Source organism: Girardinichthys multiradiatus, chromosome 20 (assembly GCF_021462225.1).
Source record: "Girardinichthys multiradiatus isolate DD_20200921_A chromosome 20, DD_fGirMul_XY1, whole genome shotgun sequence".
NCBI lineage: Eukaryota > Metazoa > Chordata > Actinopteri > Cyprinodontiformes > Goodeidae > Girardinichthys > Girardinichthys multiradiatus.
In genome coordinates, this window is record NC_061812.1 from 353,061 (window position 1) to 378,289 (window position 25,229).

General features: G+C 44.6%; 2 protein-coding genes across 6 annotated transcripts; both read right to left on the reverse strand.

The window, feature by feature from the left end:
- Nucleotides 1-350: 350 nt before the first annotated feature.
- Nucleotides 351-17,332, reverse strand: LOC124856472 (RNA-binding protein 39-like). 3 transcript variants are annotated; one of them, XM_047346895.1, is made up of 15 exons: nucleotides 17,179-17,332; nucleotides 12,049-12,106; nucleotides 11,843-11,892; nucleotides 11,242-11,418; nucleotides 10,825-10,878; nucleotides 10,637-10,754; nucleotides 10,021-10,173; nucleotides 9,751-9,894; nucleotides 9,581-9,646; nucleotides 9,209-9,413; nucleotides 9,037-9,123; nucleotides 6,140-6,251; nucleotides 4,734-4,839; nucleotides 2,192-2,270; nucleotides 351-2,112 (listed from the first exon to the last, which is right to left on the reverse strand). In XM_047346895.1, the coding sequence occupies exons 2-15, from the start codon at nucleotides 12,100-12,102 to the stop codon at nucleotides 2,009-2,011; spliced, it is 1,509 nt and encodes a 502-aa protein (XP_047202851.1). In that variant the 5' UTR covers nucleotides 12,103-12,106; nucleotides 17,179-17,332; the 3' UTR covers nucleotides 351-2,008. The 3 variants fall into 3 exon arrangements, with proteins under 3 accessions (XP_047202851.1, XP_047202853.1, XP_047202852.1); XM_047346897.1 differs by lacking the exon at nucleotides 17,179-17,332 and adding an exon at nucleotides 12,820-12,838; XM_047346896.1 differs by lacking the exon at nucleotides 17,179-17,332 and adding an exon at nucleotides 12,214-12,294.
- Nucleotides 17,333-17,548: 216 nt separating this feature from the next.
- tsen2 (TSEN2 tRNA splicing endonuclease subunit) lies at nucleotides 17,549-24,842 on the reverse strand. 3 transcript variants are annotated; one of them, XM_047346898.1, is made up of 12 exons: nucleotides 24,534-24,835; nucleotides 22,439-22,505; nucleotides 22,315-22,354; nucleotides 21,986-22,234; nucleotides 21,760-21,913; nucleotides 21,609-21,683; nucleotides 21,472-21,522; nucleotides 21,246-21,390; nucleotides 21,001-21,037; nucleotides 20,362-20,473; nucleotides 20,195-20,284; nucleotides 17,549-18,131 (listed from the first exon to the last, which is right to left on the reverse strand). In XM_047346898.1, exons 1-12 carry the CDS (start codon nucleotides 24,702-24,704, stop codon nucleotides 18,072-18,074), a joined length of 1,251 nt encoding a protein of 416 aa, XP_047202854.1. In that variant the 5' UTR covers nucleotides 24,705-24,835; the 3' UTR covers nucleotides 17,549-18,071. The 3 variants fall into 3 exon arrangements, with proteins under 3 accessions (XP_047202854.1, XP_047202856.1, XP_047202857.1); XM_047346900.1 differs by lacking the exon at nucleotides 20,195-20,284 and having other exon boundaries at nucleotides 24,534-24,841; XM_047346901.1 differs by lacking the exons at nucleotides 20,195-20,284; nucleotides 20,362-20,473 and having other exon boundaries at nucleotides 21,293-21,390; nucleotides 24,534-24,842.
- Nucleotides 24,843-25,229: the final 387 nt, after the last annotated feature.

Sequence of the window (25,229 nt, forward strand, 5' to 3'; positions counted from 1 at the left end):
AACAAAATATGCATTTCCCTAAGACTGTCTTTTCATGTAAACCTAACTTAGTGGAGTGTGAACTATTTATTATATTCAATAGTTTTTTGCAGAATACTCTGCAGCAGGAGAGACCACAGTTCCAGGTTTGGATGCAGTTTCCCAGAAGCTCAGTGGTCCTCTTCATCCTTGTATCCTTCCATCGTCTGCTTCACTGTCTACGCATCTTCTACTTTATACAAATATTTGCTTATGATGATAATCTGGACTGACCATCAGTTTTTTTTATTCTAACAAACTTTTTACTAAAAACATTTTCTGTAGTTGTCTTATATGTGTTTACCTGATGATAATAAAATAAAAATAAGTTCTTCAGTTGAAAGAAAAAAAGATTTATTAGCTAACAGTCTTTTAAACAGTCAAGGAGTAATGCCATCTGCTGGACTGAAGGTGTATTGCAGCTTTTCTTGCAACCTCCCCAGACGTCATTAGCCTGATTTAAAGAAATGGGCCGTGGCCTTCCTGAGCAATGGAAACAGAAAGTACAGAATTCCCCATGATTCCTGTTATTTCCCAGGTAAAACAAATACTGAGGCTTTCAGTGGAAAAGGGGCTCTTGGTTGTCTTCTGGACAGCAGTCTAACATGATTTTTCTGAAACACTGAATGTTGGGTTTTTATTCTCTGTGATCCATAATCATCAAAATTACAAAAAAACCAAAAAAAAAACCAAAAATGAGTCTACATGAGTTTTACTTTCCGAAATAAGAGACACAAAACTTCAAACTTTTTCCACAATGTTCTAACTTTTTGAGATGTAGCTCTACTTAACATGGTGTAGCAGCTGGTTCTTGCATCTCAGTGAATTATGGGGAAAAAGGGTAAAGAAAAAAGCTTAAACTTTTATTGAACTGTATATTGTCTGAAAACTTTGTACTTACGGCTATTCTCATTAATTATGGTTCTGATGCCAGTTTGTACCAGCTGACTATCAAGCCAGAATAGCTTTGTGATTTCCTAAGCTAATAGGTCCGCTATTGAGGTATGAAATGAAGCAGCAGCCATATTTGGTTCTTCCTCCAGCTGCTGCAGAGTTCCCATCTCGGACAAATAATTTTCTGTCTCATTCTGGTCCATCCACATTGAAGTGGAGGTTCTGATCAGATCATGCGTTTCCCTCAGAAATTAAATGTCTGTTTAAGGTACATCAGCACATCACCTGGACGGCCAGGTGTTGGACCTGTCCCGACTGGGAGGACCCAGACACCATTTCTTATGTCAGAGGAGCAGTTCTGTTCAGTGATCATCCTGATCCACTGTGGTAAGAAGATTCAGCTGGAAATTTTACATCCTGCTCAAAATTCTGTTTCGTTCTGGAGACCAAACATCTACAGCTCCTCCAGCTGGTCGAGTCTTTCAGTCAAGCTGTTTTTAACATGAAGTTGATGTGACTTGAAATGGATCAGCAAGTTTAACCCCCCCCCCCCCAGATGTTTCATTGTGAAGCTGTTCATAGAGTTGATCTGCTGCTCAGACAGCTTACAGCTCATGGTGTCGCCAGGTAACCAGCTTCCAGCCAATCGAGAGCCAGAAAAACAAGCTGCGATATTTCAGAGCGACATGAAAATAATTTTTAATCAATAACTTTACAAAATCAAATTTGCTTTAGAAAAACACTTAAATATTAAACAGCTTCAGGCCAACCAATCAGCTGACAGCTTCTTGTTGCTATGCCCCCACAAAGCTCACAGAGCTAATAGTTGGAGGGGTGGGGTCACATGGAGTTCACACCAATGAAACTAAGGAATCAGGAAGTAGATGGTGTTGCATTACATGATCATGTGACCAGTGTTTGGAAGCAGCCAATAGGAGGAGAGCCAGTTGTTTATGTCCAAAAAAAAAAAAAAAAAAAAAAAAAATCAACACAGAGCACCCTCTGCTGTAGTATAACTGGTCCAATGGGAGCTTAGGATTTAAAAAAGAGGGCGGGATCTAATGTCCAGTGCCCAATCAGAAGGCAGTGTTGTTGATCACCGCCTCAGGGGTGGAACCAGCAGCTGCGTGGCAGTGACAGACTCTGGGAACAGGCTGTGGTAAGTAGGCAGGGGGACGTACGCCGCCGTGATCATTTTACCTAAAAACACAGGTGAGATCAGATTAGTCAGAGCTTCTCTCTGATTGGTCCGCAGCAGTCATGTGACAGCAAATCTTACCTCCAAAGTATCTCCCGTGCAGAGCGTTAACAGCAGCCATGGCAGACGGGATGGACGGGCACTTCACATAAACATTCCCCTGAAAGACGTAAGAGGTCAAAAATCCTCAACACTAACACAATGTATCACTACGCCTGGTTCTGACAGGACGTAAAACTCTGAATGGGTCCGATTTGGGCCTGACAGTTTTCAGGGGACTAAAGAGATGATCCGGATCGGAGAACTGTGTCATCGCCGATGACAGTTCTGTTCTGGTTCTGCTGTGGTATTGAGAGGCTAAGGAGCACAAGGCTCATCCGTTTAACATTAGATAGTTAATGAATATAAACATAATACTGCAAAGATGAATTTGATGCCGTTGCCTTTTTCATAAAATACACAAACAGAAACATTTTATGTTGACACCGTGACCAAGATTAATAAACACGATTTCCCTCATTACTACCAAGCTGGGTTCAGTAAATGAGACCAATACTTACTTTGTCATTATTATTTATTATCATTATTCGTACTCGTCGTCTACCGCTTATCCAGGACCGGGTCGCGGGGGCAGCAGACTCAGCAGAGACGCCCAGACGTCCCTCTCCCCAGACACCTCCTCCAGCTCCTCCAGGGGGAGCCCAAGGCGTTCCCAGGCCAGCTGAGAGACATAGTCCCTCCAGCGTGTCCTGGGCCGTCCCCTGGGCCTCCTCCCGGTGGGACGTACCTGGAACACCTCCTGAGGAAGGCGTCCAGGAGGCATCCAGTCTAGATGCCCGAGCCACCTCAACTGGCTCCTCTCAATGAGGAGGAGCAGCAGCTCTACTCCGAGCTCCTCACCCTATCTCTAAGGGAGTGCCCGGCCACCCTACGGAGGAAGCTCATTTCAGCCGCTTGTATCCGGGATCTTGTTCTTTCGGTCATGACCCAAACTTCATGTCCATAGGTGAGGGTAGGAACGTAGACCGACCGGTAAATCGAGAGCTTTGCTTTTCGGCTCAGCTCTCTCTTCACCACAACGGACCGGCACAGCGCCCCCATTACTGTGGCAGCCGCACCGATCCGTCTGTCGATCTCCTGCTCCATTCTTCCTTCACTCGTGAACAAGACCCCGAGATACTTAAACTCCTCCACTTGAGGCAGGAACTCCCCTCCAACCTGAAGAGGACAAGCCACCCTTTTCCGGTCGAGAACCATGGCCTCGGACTTGGAGGAGCTGATCCTCATCCCAGCCGCTTCACACTCGGCTGAGAACCGCCCCAGTGCATGCTGTAGGTCTTGGCTAGAGGGGGCCAGCAGGACCACGTCATCTGCAAAAAGAAGAGACAAAATCCACTGGTCCCCAAACCAGACCCCCTTTGGCCCTTGGCTGCACCTAGAAATCCTGTCCATAAAAGTTATGAACAGGACCGGTGACAAAGGGCAGCCCTGCTGGAGTCCAACATGCACTGGGAACAGGTCCGACTTAGTGCCGGCAATGCAGACCAAACTCCTGCTCCGCTCGTACAGGGACCGGATGGCCCCTAATAAAGGGCCCCCGACTCCATACTCCTGGAGCACCCCCCACAGGGCATCACGAGGGACACAGTCGAATGCTTTCTCCAGGTCCACAAAACACATGTGAACCGGTTGACAAACTCCCATGAACCCTCGAGTACCCTGTAGAGGGTATAGAGCTGGTCCAGTGTTCCACGGCCGGGACGAAAACCACACTGTTCCTCCTGAAGCCGAGATTCGACTATCGGTCGGACTCTCCTCTCCAATACCCTGGTGTAGGCCTTACCAGGGAGGCTGAGGAGTGTGATCCCCCTGTAGTTGGAACACACCCTCCGGTCACCCTTCTTATAAAGGGGGACCACCACCCCAGTCTGCCAATCCAAAGGCACTGTCCCCGACCGCCACGCGATGTTGAAGAGGCGTGTCAACCATGACAGCCCTACAACATCCAGAGACTTGAGGTACACAGGGCGGATCTCATCCACCCCCGAAGCCCTGCCACCACGGAGCTTTTTAACCACCTCGGTGACTTCAGCCTGGGTGATGAAAGAGTCCAACCCCGAGTCCCCAGCCTCTGTTTCCACCAGGGAATGCGTGATGGCAGGATTGAGGAGATCCTCGAAGTACTCCTTCCACCGCCTGATAATGTCCTCAGTCGAGGTCAGCAGTCCCCCCCTCACACTATAAACAGTGTTGGTGAAGCACTGCTTCCCCCTCCTGAGGCGCCGGACGGTTTGCCAGAATCGCTTCGGGGCCAACCGGTAGTCCTTCTCCATGGCCTCATCGAACTCCTCCCAGGCCCGAGTTTTTGTCTCTGCCACAACTCGGGCCGCAGCACGTTGGCCTCACGGTACCCGTCAGCCGCCTATTACCATTATTATGTATTGTTATTGATTATTATCTTGTACATTAAAAAGGTTGTTCTAAAATAACTGAACGTAAACTTTACCGCTTCTTTTATGACAAACCAACAGACTGCTGTTGGTTTCCAAGGTCAACCTGTCATCAACACTATGGCCAATATTTATGAGACAAAGCCGATACGGGTCAGAGGGCAGAGGTGTACCTCAGGTGAGTTCTTGTCAACGTAGATGTGGACGACTCCTCCGTGTTTGTTGCACTCTTCAATGACATCGTGCTGGATGTCGAGCTCCCAGCCTGGAGCGTTCTCACTGAAACACAACACACACACTGTCACACACACACACCCAGCTGGAACACAGTGTTCAGGGTTCATCGTCATCACTTCCTGTCAGCTCTGAGCTGAAACCATTCACAGCAACAGGTCAGTGACGGTGAGTCCGGGTCAGACTGGACCAACACTGTAGAAACCACAGGTTGTGTTTCAGTGTTTGAGCTGTCCTGACTCATAACTTCAGCTTCCTAAAAGGCTGAGGAGAAGAACCTCCTCCAGACTCTGGACGTAGCTTACTGTTGGTATAAAGCTTAAACAAATCCTCAGGTCCAGTTCAAAAGCTTTAGATCAGATATATTTGTTCCTTATGTTACAGAGTGGTAACAGCTGTGCTTATGACCGGCACCAATCCTCCTTGGTCTGACCTCGGTCACAAACCTTCTCTGCAACATGTGGTCCACCATGTTTAACTCATTCCTTTATTGCAGAAAAAGGACCGGACGGACATTATATGACTTTTCCACTGGCGCCACTTAGCCCAGCTCCACTCCACCACATGTGACGTGAACAGACTGCTGACCACTGATGGGACCAGGAGGAATGAGAAGGTTTTCCAAGAGGTCGTTCAGGGAGAAGATAATAAAACTCAAGAGCGACTACAATAATATTAAGGACCACAATGGCCGGAGCGGGTCAAACCCAAATATAATTGAACTATTTACTAATCATAAACCAGCCTGAAGGCTGAAAGAAAAGAACAAGGACACATCAGCTTTCTGAATGACATGCAGGTAGGGGGCGCTGTAGTTAATAACGTCATAAACCAGCTGATCAAACGCACAAACCACCATGAAACAGCGGGTTTGGTTCTGACATCTATTGACGGTTCTTCAGAGAACCAGCATCTGCAGGAGGAGGGAGCAGGCAGAGAGCAGCTGCCTGTAATCAGACTGTCTGCATCGGATCAAACTGGAGGAAGACCCGCTGAATCCATGGAGCACGAAGATCCAACATCCAACCTAAAACTAACTTCACCGTTCTGGACATTAATGTCCTGGTCCTCCTTATTGCCATAAATGAGACAAGAACTTCCTCATAAACCCCAAAATGTTCTTCAGGCAAACTTTGGAGCTTCACCATCCAGACAGCAGCGTCTCTCCTCTCTGCTTCTCCTGCCACCCCATGCAGAACAATAATGATGGCGGCCATTTAGGAAGATGACAAGAACCCTCAGATCATCAATACATGCTCAGCAATGTTCACATTATGTGTAATACATATAGCAGACACAGAGAACCATAAGGCTACAGAGGTGATCATCAGGTGTGTGAGCTCACCTGTTGGGGTTGAACATGTTGGACAGCTGGAAGCAGTGAGTGGCGAGCGGCTGAGACGGAAGATTCATAGCTGGAGTGTTCATGTTCATGTTGAGACTTGGATTCATGGCAGCTGGAAAACAAACAGGTAAAAAAATCAGAGGAGACACCTTGACAGGTAAAACACTTGCAGATCACCTGATCTGGCCGCCTGCAGATTACCGTTTCAACAGTTAAATACCTTCCTAACAACGACCAGGTGCCTTGATGTCCTCCAGCCAGACTTCCTGCTCACCACAGCATCCAGACCAATCTTATCAAGATGTTCAGTGACATCTGCATAAATGCGGACTTCGGCAGAACCACAGTTCTGGTATTATTGGGCCATGATCGACACCGTTGACCATGGTATATTACTGGTGCACCTGGAGAACTGGGCCGGGCTTTCTGGTACAGCACTTGGCTGGTTTGAGTCTTACTTGAAGGACAGGAACAATAGGTAACTTTACATCACAGCTAACAAAAATCACATGTGGGGTTCCCCAAGGTTCCATCCTGGGACCCCTCCTATTGAATATTTGCAAGCTCCCCCCAGCTCAGATCATAATAAACAAAAAATATTAGAGTTACCATAATTACGCAAAAAACACAGCCCTACATTACAACGTCACCAGATGACTATGAACCCATTCAAACGTTGGTTAGACTGAAGGCATTATTTTTGGACCAAAGGAGGAGCGATCAGGAGTCAGAACACCGCTTCAGTTTCTAAAGCTAGAAACCACGGACCAGGGCTGAAATCTGGGTGTAGTGATGGACTCAGACCAGAACCTCCAGGACAACATAAAGACAGTAACAAGGTCGGCCTTCTATCACCTGAAGAGCATCTCCAGGATTAAAGGACTAATGTCTCAGCAGGATCTGGAGAAACTCATCCATGCGTTCATCTTTAGTGAACTGATCACTGCAACAGGTTCTCCACAGGTCTGCCTAAAAGCTCCATCAGACAGCTGCAGCTGATCCAGGAGCTGCTGCCTAGTCCTCACTAGAACCTAGAAAGCAGAGAACATCAGCCCAGTTCTAAAGTCCTTCCACTGGGTCCCTGGACCTCAGAGAAGAGACTTTAAAATACTTCTGTTAGTTTCTAAGTCACTGAATGTCTAAGCTGCAAAATACATTAAAGATCTATTGATGTTGTATCAACCTTCCAGACCAGTCGGGTCTTCTGGTTCCAGTCTACTCTGCATTAGGTCTGTTGTAAACAATTATTTTAGTAATCGAGTATTCTATCGATAATTCTGACGATTGAGTAATCGAATAAAAATTCTGTTTTGCTGTAGCAACTTTAGATAGTAGAAATATATGAAATAGAAAATGAAGTAAAAATTTAATTCATTTTGAAATAACATTTATTACTTAAAATGCAACAAGATTCAAACATCACCTTTTAGTTTCAAGTCTAAAATATGACAAAATCTTGTTCTAAAGTGCAAAAACAGATAAGAAATAAAACATTTCACATTAACTTAAAAAATATTGAGGCATATTAGTAAACACTGGCTGCCTTTTACAGACACTTTAAGTTTAAAGTATGATAAAACTTGTACATTTATTGAATTTTACCTCGACTGATGACGCTACTGCAGTAAAAGTTCATAAGTGATAAATGCATTTTAATCTTCAATTACTTGATTTTTTTATGTATAAATGTGAGGTTCAAAGTTGCATTAAATAAAAGTATTTTAGCATTACAAAACAATCTAAATCTTGCATAGAGTTTTTACAGATTATAAAAGTAAATGTGATCTTTGTAAATCTTTGTAATGTTAGCAATTAGGTGAGTTTAGAAATTTGGCTACAAAGAACAGAATTTTGTTGAGTTATTGTAAATAGCGTTTAACGTTTATTCATGTTTTAATTAAGACTATATTATTATTATGTTGGTCCAGTGTTTGCAAAAATTACATTTTGACGGCAAGCTGTAAAAAAATACTAATAGAAAATAAAGACAAATGACGGCTTCCAAAGCAGAAGTTTGGTGCCAGCCATAAAAAAGGAAAACCATACTAATAACTAACCAGCAATAAATATCTCATAAATGAGGCTGAAGCACATCAACAAATAAAGGGTTTTTAGCTCAAACTCGCTGTGCTTTTATCTTCAATACTACTTCAGTACTACTAGCAGCAGTGCTTCATGTTCTTTCTTCTTGCCAGACAGCGAATAATGTCGTTACTCTTCTTAACCAGCGAGTACATGACGTTAGCCAACATGTCTTTCCTTGTACGTATAAAACATGTCAGAAGCGGCTCCAACGATCCGATTCAAAGGGAAAATAAACCTGCAGGTGAGCTGGATGTATGCAGCGGATGTTTCCTGCGGAGGTGTTGCAGCATCGAGGATGCGCTGTTATGATGTGCCAAATCCATCGAGGTACGCGAGGTATTTGAGGAATCGTGTCAGCCCTACTCTGCATCCTCAGAACCAAACATGGAGAAGCAGCATTCAGTTCTTCTGCTCCACTAAACTGGAACAAACTTCCAGAAACCTGCAGAGATGCTGAATCTCTGGGTTCTTTTAAATGAAGGTTAAAACCAATTAGTTTAGAGTTGCTTTGATTCTTTATTCTATTTAAACTAATTCATTTTATTCTGTGGTCCATCTTTTTATTACTTGCCTCTGCTCTGGACTTTCCTCCATGTATTTTTCTTCTCTTACGTTTTATTCATGTGAAGCTACTTGAGGTGTCTTGTTACTGAAATGTTCCACACAAATAAACTCACCCTGATCAAAACGCCTGCAGATCACCTGAACCGACGTCGGCATATTTTCACAGATTAACGTTTTATGTATGAGCTGCAGGATGGAGACCTATCCACCTGAGGTGATGTCACTGTCTGATGATGATGGTTTGTTACCTGACACAGCAGCCAGCGCTCCAATAGCAATCGCTCCGCTCATCTGTAGAGCCTGCTGAGCAGCAGGAGGGATCTGCAGACCTGTACCTGTACAAACACATAGGTGAACGTTCAAGGTGAGAGCTGATCTTGTCAAGATTCACATCAGGTGTGACAAGAGACGTGGCCTCACCTTCAGCAAGCCGGGCCATCAGCTGCAGTCTCCCTGTGGTTCCCAGGTCGACCCCTGACCGTTCTAGCTCATCGTTGTCCAGGAAGGACGAAGCCATGGAGGCGTCGGTCCGCTCGGTCACATGACCCACCTTCATGGGCCGACCCGCCAGCTCGAAGCCGTTGAGCTGCTCCAGAGCTTTCTTAGCACATTCTGCGTCTGCAAACTGACACCAGAAAACACATCTGTGATGCACTCCACCTGCTCCACTGGTGGCTGATGTTAACAGGCTGAAGATGTCACACAGTCAGGCTCCTGTCACATGGTTCTGATGTTCTATCGATCAGGAGAAAACAAACTGATCGGACTGATTGATGATAAGGAGAAACTCACAGTGATGAAGCCGTAGCCTTTAGATCTCCCCGTCTCGTTGTCCATCATCAGCTGAATATTTTCAATCTGACCAAAAGAAACCAGCCATCAGAAATAAAAGGGGGTTCCCATCTGGATGGAGGTGTTTATCACTGTGTGTGTGTGTGTGTGTGTGTGTGTGTGTGTCCCACCCGTCCAAATGGTTCGAAGATCCCTCGCAGCATCTCCTCAGTGATATTGAAGTGCAGTGAGCCGACATACAGCCTCATTGGTCCAAACGTCCCCTTCTGAAGGTTGTTGGCTGCAGCTGCAGCAGCAGCTCGGTTCTTCTCTGCCTGCACGCACACACACACACACACACACACCTGTTCAATCTGCCACAGTAGTCCGTTTCTGGGGTTCTGAAGTCGGCTTGCGTTAACGTGAACACCCATGTGTCTGAACAGGTGACATGCGAGTACCTGGGAGGCCTGAACGATGATGGGAACTCCCAGCAGCCGTTGTCCCGTCAGGCCGATGGCCAGAGGAACTGAGCTGGCTTCCACAAACTCAATGTAGGCGATGCCCTTTGACCTGCGCGAGTTCCTGTCAGAGATCATCCTCACGTCCCGAACCTGTGGGGAAGGGCCGAGGCATGCGTGACCATGGTAACCTAACACCTGTACCGCTCAGTCAACTGAAGCCCAATACACACAAATTCTACAGGACTTGATGCTGTCCCACTGCGTGGGAGCGATGGGACGGTAGGAGGTCAGAGTTTGCCTGCTGCAGATGTTAACTATAAAGAGGAAACTGATCAGTACCTTCAGAGTCTCAGAGACATTCCCTCCCTCTGTTCTCCTACCATCAAACTGTTCTAGTTCTGTACACCAACAAAGCTCAGGGTGGATGGAAACTTTCTGGAACACCTGGATTTCTGAGGGCCAGTGAATACAGCAGTAGGTCTGTTCAGGAGGTAGATGCAGTGTGCTGAAACCATCCAGCCTTCTGAAGATCTGACACCAGTAGTACCCTTAGCTTTGGCAGCAGCCCTGTGATGTGTTTCCTGACCAGCTGACATCAACCTGACAGACATACCTTTCCCACAGCAGAGAAGAACTCCTCCAGGTCCCGTGGGCGTATCCGGGCTGCAAGCTGCATGCAGAACACGGTCCGAGCATCCCGCTCCTCTGGAGTCAGGTTATCTAAAGGCAGCCTGCAGAAAACAACAGCAGAGTTTAAGCAGACTGTGAACAAGGAGACACCCATCCATTCACCAGTCTCACCTGGCAGGGCTTTTCTCCTTCTTGATTGGACTCTTACTCCTCGATCGTCTGCGGCTGAAACACAAACAGTCAGTCAGGTTTCTGCTGCAGCTCACAAGGATCGACTGATGCTGAGGAACCTATAAAACATCAGGAACCATCTGACATTGATCAGGAACAGGTTTTGAGAGGATTTCCTGACGGACAACAAATCTTCTTGGATTAGTTCTCAGGTTCTGTTCTTCTTCCGGCTTGCTCTAACGTCACCTCATTATTCTTAACAGAAGCCAAAGGAACATCCTGAGCAGGTTTGTTCTCCTTCATGAGCACGTTTAGGAAACCATGATGAAATAAACCAGGAAGTGACATCACTGTCTTCAATCATCACTTCCATTTAGATCATTAGGAGACATTACTGCAAACATGACGGTGACTCACTGCTTGTGGTGGTCTTTGTAGCGCCCTCCCCGCTCTCGGCTGCGTCTGCGCTCCCGGCTGCGACTCCTGCGTCTGTCTCGGCTGCGGCTGCGTTTGCGATCACGACTCCGGCTTCTCTTCTTTTCCCGACTGCGGCTGCGCTTCCTGTCTCTGCTGTGACTCCGGCTGCGTCTCTTCCTGTCAGACAGGTGGCAGCCAATCAGATCGGGGTAATATATGACATCATGCCAGGATTTACTCAGAACCCAGAGGAACCTTTGCGTTAATGAACAATGTGGTTCTAACTAGATTACGGTTAGATTGACTGATGCAGCAGGTTACCCTGAAATGTGTTACCTGCAGATGGTTCTGTGGCTCAGCTGCAGCTCAGCAGAACCTAACTGAGTTCTGTTAGACATCATGCTTAACAGAAACTATCGGAGTGCTCCTTCAGTTTCAACTCATAGTTAGAGACCCGTTTCAGAGTCTACCTGGACCTGACTCAGTTGACACTGGATCACTTTAATTAGAACTCTTGTTATTCCATTAAATCCAATAAACTGGTTCTAGGTCTGTTCCTTAGCAGAAACATCTGGACACACAGGTGGACAGCTGGTGTTACCTCTTGCTGTGCTCCTCCTGTCCATCAGGGCTCTGGATCTTGCTGTCCCCCTGACAGACAGAAAACATCAGCTGTTGATAAATTTCACTCTGTGGCAGCAGAACCAGAATCAGCTCCCGACTCCACACCTGCAGAAGTTTACACCTGAGGAGCCGATGGCTGATAAGTGGTCCTGCAAGGTGTGTCTGAGGAAGGAGGAGTCTCACCTTCCTGTACGGAGCCTCCAGCATCGCCTCGATGTCCAGGTCGTCTGCCATCATGTCGCTACACACACACACACACACACACACACACACACACACAGAGCAGTTGAGACGTTTCATAGGTCAGTCCAAGTACCGACCTCCATCAGTCAGTCAGCTGACACACACCTTTATAGACACAGAAGATTATTCTGCCTCAGCAGCTGAATCCTGAAGCACCAAAGAAGTCTCACTTCTTCCATCCTGTCACATTTTGATTGATTGATTTTTAATTTGTACAGGGACAGTACCTAAAAACAGGAAATATGCATGGTGCCAGGTTATAGCAAAAGATGCTAATTTCCACCTGTAGTCCCTTAAAAGGGTTGATATTAATCAAAACTAACTGGTTTTTTTTGGTTTTTTTTAATGAAAATGTATGAGAGAAGAGAACCAGTGAACATAAACTAATACAATACAATCGTAACAAACCTCGGCCCTCAGTTACACCAGTTATTAAAGACTTCCAGGGATTTATCATTTCTCTATCACACGCTTCCACCTATACAATAAACATACCTATTTGTTCATACACTTTCACACTCTCACATACTTTCAAATAAACCAACTATACTTTCATTTAAACACATTCATCACTAATGAGTGCAGACCTGCCTTGATTAAAGCCATTTCTTTGTCAAACGTGCAAACATTGAGAAACTTGTACATGTTATAATGTATTCCACTGAGTCATGGCAACAACAGAGAAGGTAGATTTTGGAATGCTGCACTCACCTCTAGAGGTCGCCCTTGTTACTCTAGTTGTTTTTCTGAGCTCAGTGTGACAAACCTTCATAGAGGAGGAGCAATAATACCATGAATCATTTTAAAAAGTAAGCAAAGGTTTGCCTGCATAAAAAGTTTGTTAAAATTTTAAAAATTGTATTTGGAAAGAATATGACAGTGGTGATACTGTCTACATTTCTTGTCAGGAATTTTTATTGCACTTTTGAAGGTTGATTGAAGAGGCTTTAAGACAGTTTTGCATACCTGTGACCAGCTAGTCACACAATACAGAATACGTGAAAAAATCATGGAATTTAAATACATATGTGATGCTTCAATCCTTTAAGGGATCCTCAGATGAACCTAAAATTTGCCAGAGTAAATTTGAAAGAGTTGCACAAATTGTTTTACATGATTTTTAAAAGTCAAGGTTTTATCCAGAGTAACACCTAAATAAGTGAAGCTGTTAACATTTATTATTTTTTTCCCATTTAAATAAATGTCTGGATAATCTAAAGATTTATGTCTATTTGTAAAATATATTGCAGCAGTCTTTTCTACATTTAAGGTGAGACAACAACTTTTTAACCAGGCAGAAACTTTTTTTAATTCCCGTTAATCTTTCAGCCACTTCACTTATATTTTTTCCATGAGTGAACAGAACAGTGTCGTCCGCATACATGATGATGTTGATGTCACATACCAAGGGGAGATCGTTGATGTATAAACTAAAAAACAGTGGCCCTAATACAGAGCCCTGTGGGACTCCCATGGTGCAATTTTTAAGGGTGGACAGTGTGTGATTTACTCGAACACATCGTTTTCTGCCACTCGGGTGTGATGTTATCCAGTTTATTGTCTGGTTGGACAGTCCATAGTTTGATAGTTTGCTTAATAAAATACTGTGGGAAACAGTATCAAAAGCCTTTCGTAAGTCTAGGAAGACAGCTCCCACTACTCCTCCTTGGTCTAGGTTTGATTTCATTTCTTCAAGGAAGTAGGAGCAATCAGTCTCTGTTGAATATTTTTTCCTAAAACCAAATTGCAAAGGATTTAAATAAGCATTGGTTTCAAGATGTTGGATTAGTTGCTCTGCCACAACCTTTCCGTAGACTTTGGAGATGGTTGGGAGGATGGTAATGGGCCGATAGTTAGTAACCTCTCGTTTGTCTCCGGACTTATATACAGGTATAACAACGCCAGATTTTAATGCATCAGGAAATATACCATCTCTAATGGACCAATTTATTATTTTTGTCAGGACTGGGATCGGACTTTCTGAATGGGTTTTTAGAAACACACTATCCAACCCACGCAGGTCTTTAGCTTTGCTATTATTAAGTTGCCCAATAATCTTTTCCACCTTTGCGTTGTTAACAGGTGTCAGATTAAAGGTGGATGTATCACAGAATAATGAGTGATGTGTCGGGAACAACTGGGCCGGCTTCTCAACAGAATTAATAAAATATTCATTAAAATATATTGCTAAGGTTTCAGTATCATTTTCAATATTGTCATTTATTTTGACCTGTATGTCATAGCTGTTGTTTTTCTTTTTTCTAAGTAATTTATCAATATTTTTCCATAACAATTTGCTATTTCCTTTTGTATCTTTAATTAAGTTGAGGAAAAAGTTTGCCTTTGTTTTTCTAAGCAATGTTATGGCCTTATTTCTCTAACTCCGATATATCAAATAATCAGTTGTTAATCTGGTTTTGAACAACTTTTTTGCATCTCTTTTCTTTATTAATTCCCAGAGTTCAGCATTAAACCATGGTAAATGCTTTAATAAAATATTTCTCATAGCTGATATTAGATCATTGCAGGCTTGTTCACATGATTGATTTTCTGTTATTTTATTCCAGTTAATTTGCTGTATGTCATTTTCCAATAGAGATAAATCCTTCTTTGAGATAAATGATATCTCTTGGTTCTTTTTTGGTTGATTTTGGTCCCTAAATCTGTTTTTATTTAACTTTCTTGCAATTAGTGTGAAACTATGGTCTGATAATCCTGTTACTAAATTATATGTTTTCCCTATTCTTTCTGGTTTGTTTTTAAAGACAAGGTCTATAAGTGTTTGAGTAGTTTTTGTTATTCTGGTTGGTTGATTTATTATTTGTCAAGCCAATTTACATTAAAATCGCCCATAAGTACAACCTCTTTTCCTTCAAACATTTTAAATAACTCTGAATAAAATGTATTTGTGGCGTTTGGGGTGCAATAGATAGCAATTACAACAAATGACATTTCACAAGAAATGCTACACATTCTAATACATCGTTTTTTATATAAATGTCATTACTTTCTCTTTCAAATAAATGAAACCCCTCTTCTCCTTCTATCACGTCTATATGTTTCATATCCAGGAACAATAAACACAGATAACGGAGTTGTGGGACGTAGCCATGTTTCTGTGAGGCAAAGACGGTCCAGATTTGAGTCCGTTAGTAAATGCTCTATTAGTTCAGGCTTAGATATAACTGATCCGTGTGATTATGTGTCCTCCGAAGGATGCCAAGGACGTGATTTACCGTTTGAAATAATTTAGTCTCTTTTTGTTTCAGAGTCACGGTGGTCTGTAGAGTGGTTGCAGATCGCAGGAAGGATGAATGTTTGTGATTTGGCCAAACTGTTTGTCTTAATGTGACCTTGTGTTCCTGGTGGAAAGGCATCAGGGGATGAAGGTGGCACAGCGATGCCTACCTGATGTTTCAGTGGAGCTACAGGTCTGGGGTTTACTTGTACGTCTCCACAAAGTAGGAGAAACATGCAGGAAAAAATTACACGTCCTCGTTTGGATGTATTACGTGTCAGCGGCGTCCTCTGTCCACACACAGGACAACCGCTTTTCCTTGATCCAAAACACGATTACCAGAACGGACGGACTCCACGTACCCAGCGGGTGGAGCGTATTCATCCGTGGGAAACGGAGCCGAGCGTTCCCACGCGTTCAGACAGATACCAAACATTTGCGTGCTGATGATTGCCAACACGCACAATACCTTCAGTGTACGAAGTAGATGTTGAACTTTGGTGTTTTTCGGACAGAAAGGCTTTATGTTCCCATGTCCAGGTAGAGCAGAATTACCAGGAAGAAGCAGTAACACCTGCCGAGCTGCTGCACCATTTTCAGCTGTAAACACTCATCATATTTAATTAGCTGAATAATCAGAACCATATGAGTTCTCATCAAACTCCTCTGGGCACTTTGATCAGAAGAAACAGCAATAAATTAAAACAAGAGTTCAGGTTTTAATAAAGATGACTTCTGGATGAGTATTTAGAGAGAAGCAATAATCTATAACCAAACTGCTTTCAGATCCATGAGCTGATTAGAACATCCTGGATCAGAATTAAAGTGCAGGTTGATGACATATTCTGCTGCTCAGTCTGAGGTTCTGCTCTGGGTCCAGGACACCTGTGGTCCATGTTGTGTTGGCATAATAAATGAGGGATTTTCATTAAACTGTGGGGATTACATGCCGCCACTGAATTCAGGCGGGTTTCTAAACTGGAAGCCAAGAGGAAGATCATTTCTAATTCCCGGATCTAAATCAACTTACCCAATTATACTTGAGAAAGTAACACAGGAAGATCTCGGACTTCCTGTTCGGATGAATCTGCAGTTCAGGGAAGCTAAAACCTGTGGACTTATTGAGCCTCTGTTGGACTCTGATCATCCTAACGGGATTCTACTGAGAACTGAGCCATCAGCCCTTTAATAACGCAGACATGACTAAAGATAAACTGCTTCAGGTCGGAGCTTGGAGGTATGTGGTGGTGAAGAATGAGCTGAGCTCCTATGCCCCAACCCTTATCTATGGTCCTGTGAGATGAATCATGGCTGGAAGAAGCAGATCATGGAGGCAAGCACTTGAAATGAGCCTACTTTGGAGGGCGGCTGCTGGTAAACTTCCTGTTTAATGTTTTTACCTTCATCTAAACACTCAGACTCATAAACTGGTGCTGCTTCAGGACCAAACTGGAAGATATGAACTACCGTTAACTGGATACCTTTTCTGTCTGTTCTTTCAAGACTTTCGATGTTCTGAATCCCAGTGCTTAAACGTTCGGGATGAGCAGACAGAGAGGGTTCATTTTTAAGGGATCCGACCAGATCAGGACTCGGGACTCTGATCTGGAAGTCACCCTATGATCTGCCCCAGCTAGCTGTTAGCCGTTAACAGCCACGGGCTGTTGTGCTGCTCCGTCCGGGCTGCGCGCATGCTCAGCCAGATCAGAAGCTGTAGGGCTCCGCAGCTAGCAGCTAACAAACAGCGAGGCAGGCCTCTAGCATGGTTCCGCTCCCGGCGGATGTTCCGCGGCAGGACGGTGGCTCTTAATGGCAGCAGGGTGAAGGTTTACCTGGATGTAGAGCAGCTCAGTGGGCTGTGAACGGCTGTCGTTTATCCCAGTAATAGTTCCTCTCCTCTGTCCGGGGTTCGCGCGAATCGCGCCTCGCTACTGCTGCTTTAAATGGCAACCGCTTGAGTTATCGCGAGACTTCTATAATGCGAGATTTGAATTCACTTCCTGATATCAGCTATGAGTCTCTATAAAGAGTTAAGATTGATCAATAACTCAGATATAGGTTTGTAAGTGAGACATTAAGAGGTTCACTTCTTCGAACCATCTCTGTGTAGTTCTGGTAGGAGAATATCGGCCCTTTTTAAGGTTCCGTTTTTACTTTACGAATTCAGGTCATTTCTAACCTCAAAGGCAACAGGACATAAACTGAAGCTGAACTGGTTTTATTCCTTTTTAGAGATGATGAGACATGTTAAACATTTTTATAATGAACTTGAACCTTTTACTGACAGAGTACCAGCTGTAACCATGGTAACCACATGTACAGACAGCTACACAGCTGAGGCATCCAGAGGTTTATTGAGGAAACAGAACATTATGTGTTTTGTTGAAGAAACCACCAGGTGAGAACTGATTTCCTCCAGTTGGATTCCTGAACACAGGTTCTGTGAGAATAGAACATATATGGATGTGGTCCTGGTTTGGGTACAAGTTCTCAGGTTGATGGCGGTGTGATCATCAGGAGGGTTTTTAGAAGGCGTTACCTTCAGAGGAGGCATATTCAAACACACCGACATGAAGATCAGGAAGAGTTCTGATGCTGACCTCTGCTGAATCATCCCCATCACCTTTACATGAAATAGCTCCTTTGCACACTCTACTCTTGTCCTCAGAAACACATTTTCTTCATCCAACGAACCAAAGACCAAACTGCCTCTCCTGTCAGCCAATCAGATGTCATCCTGCTCTGCTCGCTCTTGGGAGGAAACCCACCTGCTGACAATCAGTTCCTGTAGAGAAACAAAACATTATAAATAGACTTCAATTCATCAATCAACCAATCAATCAATCCATATACAGGTTGATGTTTAATAAAAAACCAACTCCCTGATGTATGGAGTTCCACCAGCAGGAGGCCCTGCAGGTCATTACAAGGAGCACTGATGATGATTAGAGAAGATGAATAAATTCTCCACACGACTGATCACGTGATTGAGTGGTTTTTACAGTATTTGGCTGACACTTGTCAATATAAACCTGTGATCCAGACAGCTGACAGAGAAGTTCCTCGAGTTCCAAGTTCTCCTCTAAGGTCAGAATCTGGTTGGAGATAAAAACTACAGCACCTCACTGATCTCTTCAGTTTGCTGCCATAGTAACCTGTCCTGTAGTGACCATAGCAACGTGTACTGATGGGTCTCCGTGTCCACCAAGTTGCCATGGTAACCTGTTCATAGTGTCAGTTTCCATGTTAACCGGTCCGTAAGGGTCAGTCGGCGTGTTTATCCCAACATTTTTCCCACCTTCACAAACATTTGATTATATTGGAGAGAAAAGAGCAGAGAAAGGGAGAAGGGGGTCTCTGCATGCCCATGTGGGAGGAGATTGGGAAAGACATGATTGGTCGGATTGACTATTTTGGTCGGGGTTTAAAGAAGCCATGACAGTCAGATGTACTTACTCTCCTCACTGCATTCGCCACTGCGCTACACATTTCCACTCCACCATCACACAGTGAGGCGATAAGGAACTAGACTGTCAACAAGCAGCACTAGATTAGCAATTAGCCACCACGCCAAGTCAAGCTACCCTAAAACTAAACACATCACCTGCTAACCAGTCTGTAAGATTTTGTTGGGTCGGTGTGTCGATGTTTGGGAGCGTTGTAGTTATACAGTACTGTGCAAAAGTTTTAGGCAGGTGTGAAAAAATGCTGTAAACAAAGTATCTTTCACAAATGGAAATATTAATCATTTATTTTCATCAATCAACAAAATGCAGTGAATGAACAAAATAGAAATCTAAATCATATCCATCTTTGGTGTGACCATCCTTTGCCTTCAAAACAGCATCAGTTCTTCTAGGTAGACCTGGACACAGTTTGTGAAGGAACTCGGCTGGTAGGAGAACTAACCACAGATCTTCTGTGGATGGAGGCTTCCTCACATCCTTCTGTCTCTTCATGTCATCCCAGACACTCCATGATGTTGAGATCAGGGCTCTGTGGGGCCAAACCATCATTTCCAGTAAGTCTTGTTCTTCTTTACGCTGAAGATAGTTCTTCATGACATTGGCTTTATGTTTGGGTTCACTTACTTAACATTTTGTAGATTGATAAAAATAATCAATCATCATTTATATTTCTCAAAGCATTATTTGTTTACAGCATTTATCACACCTGCCTAAAACTGTGGCACAGTCCTGTACATCTATGGTGAAAGTGAAAGCCCAGTGTCCCTACTCATGGCTACCCAGTCAGTCAGCGTCACGGTTAACCAACGCCACAATTGTGTGTCTCCAAGATCTCAGCAGCGGGCTCGTGTGAGCACTGCACATGCTTCACTTTAAAGCTGCAGTTGGGACTTCTGAGAAAAATGTGGACTTAGCCCGAAAATTTAACGAGCACACCTTACAGGTCCATCCTCCTTGCTCTCCGCTGTGCTGCTGCCCTCCCTCCACAGGACTCGTCTTCTGGCAAACAGTCATGCAGCCCCGGCTCTGGAGCAAGCTGCAGCTGCTAGGACGATCGCCGATCAAGAGATTGAGGAACAAACAATGGCTGGAGATTCACAGACAAGAACTAGCCAACGGTTCTGGAGTCTGTTAGCTCAGTCATCTGGCTCTCTTTCTTCAGACACAGCTCAACATCAGCTGAACATGAAACTCCTGCAGCTTAGAGGACGCATGGCCTCCTGCTTCCCTCTGGCAAAGGAGGGAAGTACTCAATAAAGTCAGCGACTCCATGGTTAAAATGGGATCTTCAACAGGACTGAACCAGAAATATGAGCTTGCTGGTAGTTTATTACAGTTTGTAACCATGGTGATGGGTCACGGTGTTCCGACAAGTAGTTACCTGGACCTTCAGTCTGCTCAGGCACACAGGTGAATCCAGGTCATTCTCTGACTGGTCAGCTGGGTAGATGATGTAACACAACATCAGCTCCTGAGAACCAATCAGGGTCCATTATCACAAAGAGATGAAGAGCAGCATCAGGTAGCAGCAACAGGAGGAGCTGTTACCTTGGAGACACTGGCTGTGATCCTGCTGAGAGTCGCCAAAGAACGCCAGGAAAATGGACGCAGTGCTGCGCCCCCCAATGTTTCATCAGTCCTCTCCACAACCACCGAATAACTACGGGAAGAGGACAGGGACAAACTGAGAAACAGCAGACAGCTTTGTTGACCCAAACATCAAGAAGACAACTGGTTCTGGACAGAGATGGGGGTTGTAGAACATTCCTTTCGAAGAGAAGACGGGAAGATGCTAGGAGCTGGACTAGGAGAAGTTAAAGTTAGGGATGTGTTAGTGAAAAGGTAAAGACCCCGACCCAGATTAAAGGCCAAAACATACTCTAACAGAACATAAAGTTCTGTCTTTTCATTCTTCACAAGAACTCACGTGCAGAACATCTGGGAAGTTCTTATAGGTCATTCCTACTGTAGTATTTGTATATAACCGTTATCAGAAACCACTCATAAAAAAAGTTCTGTCCAGATTCTGCGTCAAGAACAAGCTGCAAGAACCCCCAACCCAGAGCTGCAAGAACAGAATGGTTCTGGTAGACAGAACGAAGTTCTCTTTTGCTGTAGAATATGTCTGACCTTCACCTGGAAACAGAGAGGTGACCTAGCAACAGGGGGAAGGTGTGTGTGTGTTACCTGGCGTGGTAGAAAGGCGGTCCCTTCCTGTAGAGCACTGAAACAGAACCAGAAGGGAGAAGAAACCTGACTAGTAGAACTAGTAGAACACTGGGAGAACTGAAAAACATTCTGGTTAAAACTGGTTCTGATTGTTCTCAGGGTCTGTAACCAGTTTGATTTGCTGATCCAGTCTGATGCACGCTCCACATTTTAACCTGCACACTGACTGACAGGTCACAGTTCACTGGATCTTTTTGTCTTACTGAGATCAACGCCGTACTTGGCCCCGCCTCCTCCTTTAGGGACCCACCCCTTGCTGCGGAAGTGATGGTATGCACAATACGAGCTGATAAAGTTGGGACGGAGCGAACGGAACTTCCTCCACACCTCAACGACAGACAGGGGCTCCTGACCAATCAGAGGACAGGACATAGAGGATGAAGTCACATTCGAAACAACGCATCAGACATTCAGATGAGACATACTCACCTGCTGCAGGTAGACAGACAGGACGCCGAGGCTGTAGACGAGGAAGAAGGCCTGTAGATCAGACAGGTCAACAGACAGGTAACTAGACAGGCAGGTAAGAAGAAACCAGAGTAACTGTCCTGACTCAGGTGTGTTACCTCCTCCAGGCTGAGCTGCAGGTACTCTGTGAGAGCCAGAGGACTCCGCCTCACCTCCTTGACTCCGCCTCCTTCCTGTAAACAAAGAAACAACAACAAATAAATCACAACAGCTCAGAAACAACAGCAGCTGTTTCAGGTGAGGACCCACCTGACTCCCAGAATCCACCAGAACATAACCAGGACTTGGAACAAGAAGACCAGAACCAGGATCAGAGTCAGAGGCTGGATCAGGGCCAGAGTCTGAGCTGGAATCAGAGGCCAGTTCTGAGCCAGACTCAAGGTTCAGGTTCTGTGGGGCGGGCCTGAATGTTGACAAAAAACAGGTTCAGTTTGGTTCTTCATCAGAACCAGAGTTCTGAATTGATCCACTCTACCTGCAACTTCTCTTAGCCTCTGGCTGTGCTTCTGACTCCGCCCCCGGCCTCTTCATTTGGACACAGGCTCCTCCCCCTGGCACCTCTTCTTTAGGTCCATTCACCTTCTCCGCCTCCTCTCCTCCTCCCTCCTCCCTCCTCACATCCTCCACTGTCTCAGTCAGAGCGAGCAGCGTCTGACTGACAGCCTCTTCATCCAATCCCTGAGAGGAAAGATCCGCCTCCGCCCACCTGAGCAGCTCTACATACCTGTGAGGGTCAAACATGTGACATCATCCCAACGGGAGGTGATGTCACTGTGTAAGCAGACAGGATGTGATGTCACTTACCTGGACTGAGAGACAACAGGTAGAAGCAATCCTTTGTGTTCTGTAACAAAAACAGGGTCAGGTGACAACACTGAGCAGCACGGACTGGACTGAAGATGATGTCATTGTGCAGGTGGAAACTCACGCTCCCATTGATCAGAGATGCTGTGGTTCGGTCGGGCTCTGGACAGAACTCCTTTTCCAAAATAACCCTGAAATGACAATCCCATTTAGCCTGCGAGACAATACTCAGGGCAAAAACCAGTTCAAACTTGCTGCAGACCAGGATGCTGGATTGTTGACCACCTCCACTTGCTGCTCCGGGGTCTAACCTGCCGGGTTACCATAGCTACAGATGCTGAACAACAGCAGATTAAACTGCCTGTACAATCTTTCCTCCTCCCAGAACGTCCGAGCATGAAGTCCCGGGTTGTAGAAGTTCTGGTGTAGCGTTCCTCTACAGATATTTGTAAGGTCTTTCCACCCTCAGAACGCAAGTCCTCCAGCTAATTATGTGGAAGGACAACAGAAAGAAAGAAAGAAAACTAAAAACTAATGAGAATTCCTCTGTGTCATCCGATCGGGAAGACTGTGCATCAGAGACGGACAACGGTGAAGGAGGAAAAAAAAACACTGACGGTAGGAGAGAGATTCCTCCTCTCACTCCATCCGAAGGAGAACATTCAAAATCCTTCTGCTACTGACACGCTGGCTGCTCTTCAAGCGCTTCATGCAAGACATGAGTAACAAGGTGACAAGGTGGTGGAGCTACATGTCAAGCTAACTGGAAATATAGCCATGATCGCCAGCCTCACAAAGGTCAAAGGTTACAAACAGAAGATAGCTGGTCAGATGCTGCAGGATTAGTCAGTCAAAGAAGACCAAGAAATCACTGATGTGTGAAGTTGAGCAAATCCTGTTTACTGAAGATCTAACAAGATGAGATGTTCTGGAGAGGAAAACTTTGGTCCAAGATTTTCCAGGTCCAGAATGCTGGTGAGAAGATGTATTAGAGAGCTGCTTCTGGTCGCCACATTTCTGCTGACTAAAGGAGACGCATTTCAAAAAGAAGGGAGGAAAAAAGAACAAGAGTCAGGATAAACGGTACCTGCTGGAACGGGTGAACAGAACCAACTAGGCCTTTTATTCTGGTTCACCTTTTGCTTCTTTAAATGTTAGAAGTCTCATTATTGCAGTTGTGACGCTGCTGCCACCTTGTGGACAAATCAGTGAAGGAGAGTAAGTGCAGTTCAGTCCTGATACAAGTCACTCTGCTGTCCTGTCAGATTAATCGGGTCTTTGGACCAGCAGTGGTTCTGAACCTGGAAGAATAATCTATAATATTAATAAATGTTTACTGATTTGCATCAGACTGATCATCTAGTGACAGATGGTAACTTCAGCCTTAATACTGATGAAAGGCAGGCTGGAGATCTGGTCCAACAATTCAATGGACATCAGGAGGACAAGTGTCCAGGTTCTACAGCTTTATTGGACGAAACCAAACAGTTGTTGAAAGTCCAGAACAGATTTACGGTTGGGCACTTCTATGATGTGTAGATCTACAGAAGGGAATATTTTACAGTTGTTACAGAGTTAGAAATAAACAGAAAACATATCAGTCAACATTAAATTCATCACAATAATATATTATAGATAATATTGGGTCAGTTTTTAAAGACAACTGTGAGTCCAATGTGATTGAAGATGGCTGGAGATCCTGGTCCAAATGGGCTGACTGCAGTTTTCCACACATCTAGAAATGATTTTATATCATCTGAGACTTTAACTCTCAGACTTATTGCACTTATTTATTTATTGATCAGCAGAGATGACAACAGATCCATAATCTGGATGAAATGGATCCACTGGATTACAGTCACTTCATGGAGGATGATGGAGAAATCCCTTAATGATCTGTGCTTTATTCTAACATGAATAGTTCTGTTAGAACCAGAGGGGTTCTCCTGCTTCACCTTTAATCTTCATTATCAGTAGAAGGTTTGGATGTGATGAGACCGATTGGTTTCTCAGGATGTTCCTGCAGCGCTAGGAGCTGCTGAGCTGCTTTTAATCAGCAGGAAATAAGAATCATTCATCATCAATGGTTAAGATCAGGTCCAATATCTGGGAATCACTGTTTCAAAGCAGTGAAGCAGGCAGACAATACCCTAACCCTATACTTTACTGGATCAGAACCAACTCGGACCCGGTTTTACTGGATCAGGACCAACTCAGACCTGGTTGTAGATGCTCTGGATGTGGTCTGGATGGCAGACCAGAACCTGCTGGTGGATCAGCTCTCCTCGGTAATGCTTCCTCTCCTGCTGGTTCCGGATTAACGGTAGTGGAGCCTCGTAGTCCTCATAAACCCGGGTTCTCCTCCGGGGTGGCCGGAACTCCGCCTGCATGCTGCCGGTTCCGGGCGGCCTATGAGGTCCAGACGGACAGAGTTGGATCAAGACTGAAGTTTAATTGCTGTGGTTAGCTAAGCGGTGCCACAGAGTTTGTATCCGGCTGGAAACGTCAGTGTGTCATCAGTTCCTCCCCCAGTCTCTATAATAAACAGATAAAAGTCATCACACATCCTAAGGAGAAGCAGGGCAATTAAAAAATATAAGCAAAAGAAACAAAATACCAACAAACAAAAAATAAACAGTGCAAGGAGGTCAAAGTTCATCAGTCATGGGAAACATTGACCTTTACATTCAGGTAAAGGTCATTTTTCAAATGAATGACGTTAGGGGGACATTTCTGTACTTTGTTCCTGTGGGTAAAACACAAGACAATATTAATACAGAGTTTTTCATCTTTGTTTTTTGTAACAATCCAAAGGTCGTGTCGTTTCTGGGAAGAGAAATTGGTAATAATTGAAATTTACTGGTCAACCATGTCTGTAAATCACTCCAGAGGTTTTTAACAAAATAAGAGTAGAT

Coding starts and splice junctions, on each gene's coding strand:
- LOC124856472 (XM_047346895.1), bottom strand. CDS start 12,102: ATGATGGCAGACGACCTGGACATCGAGGCGATGCTGGAGGCTCCGTAC. Junction 11,893..12,048: donor TGGAGGCTCCGTACAGGAAG/GTGAGACTCCTC, acceptor TCTGTCTGTCAG/GGGGACAGCAAGATCCAGAG. Junction 6,252..9,036: donor AGCGCTGGCTGCTGTGTCAG/GTAACAAACCAT, acceptor TTTGTTTTCCAG/CTGCCATGAATCCAAGTCTC.
- tsen2 (XM_047346898.1), bottom strand. CDS start 24,704: ATGCAGGCGGAGTTCCGGCCACCCCGGAGGAGAACCCGGGTTTATGAG. Junction 21,914..21,985: donor GAGGCTAAGAGAAGTTGCAG/GTAGAGTGGATC, acceptor GTCAACATTCAG/GCCCGCCCCACAGAACCTGA. Junction 21,391..21,471: donor TGTCTGTCTACCTGCAGCAG/GTGAGTATGTCT, acceptor CTGATTGGTCAG/GAGCCCCTGTCTGTCGTTGA.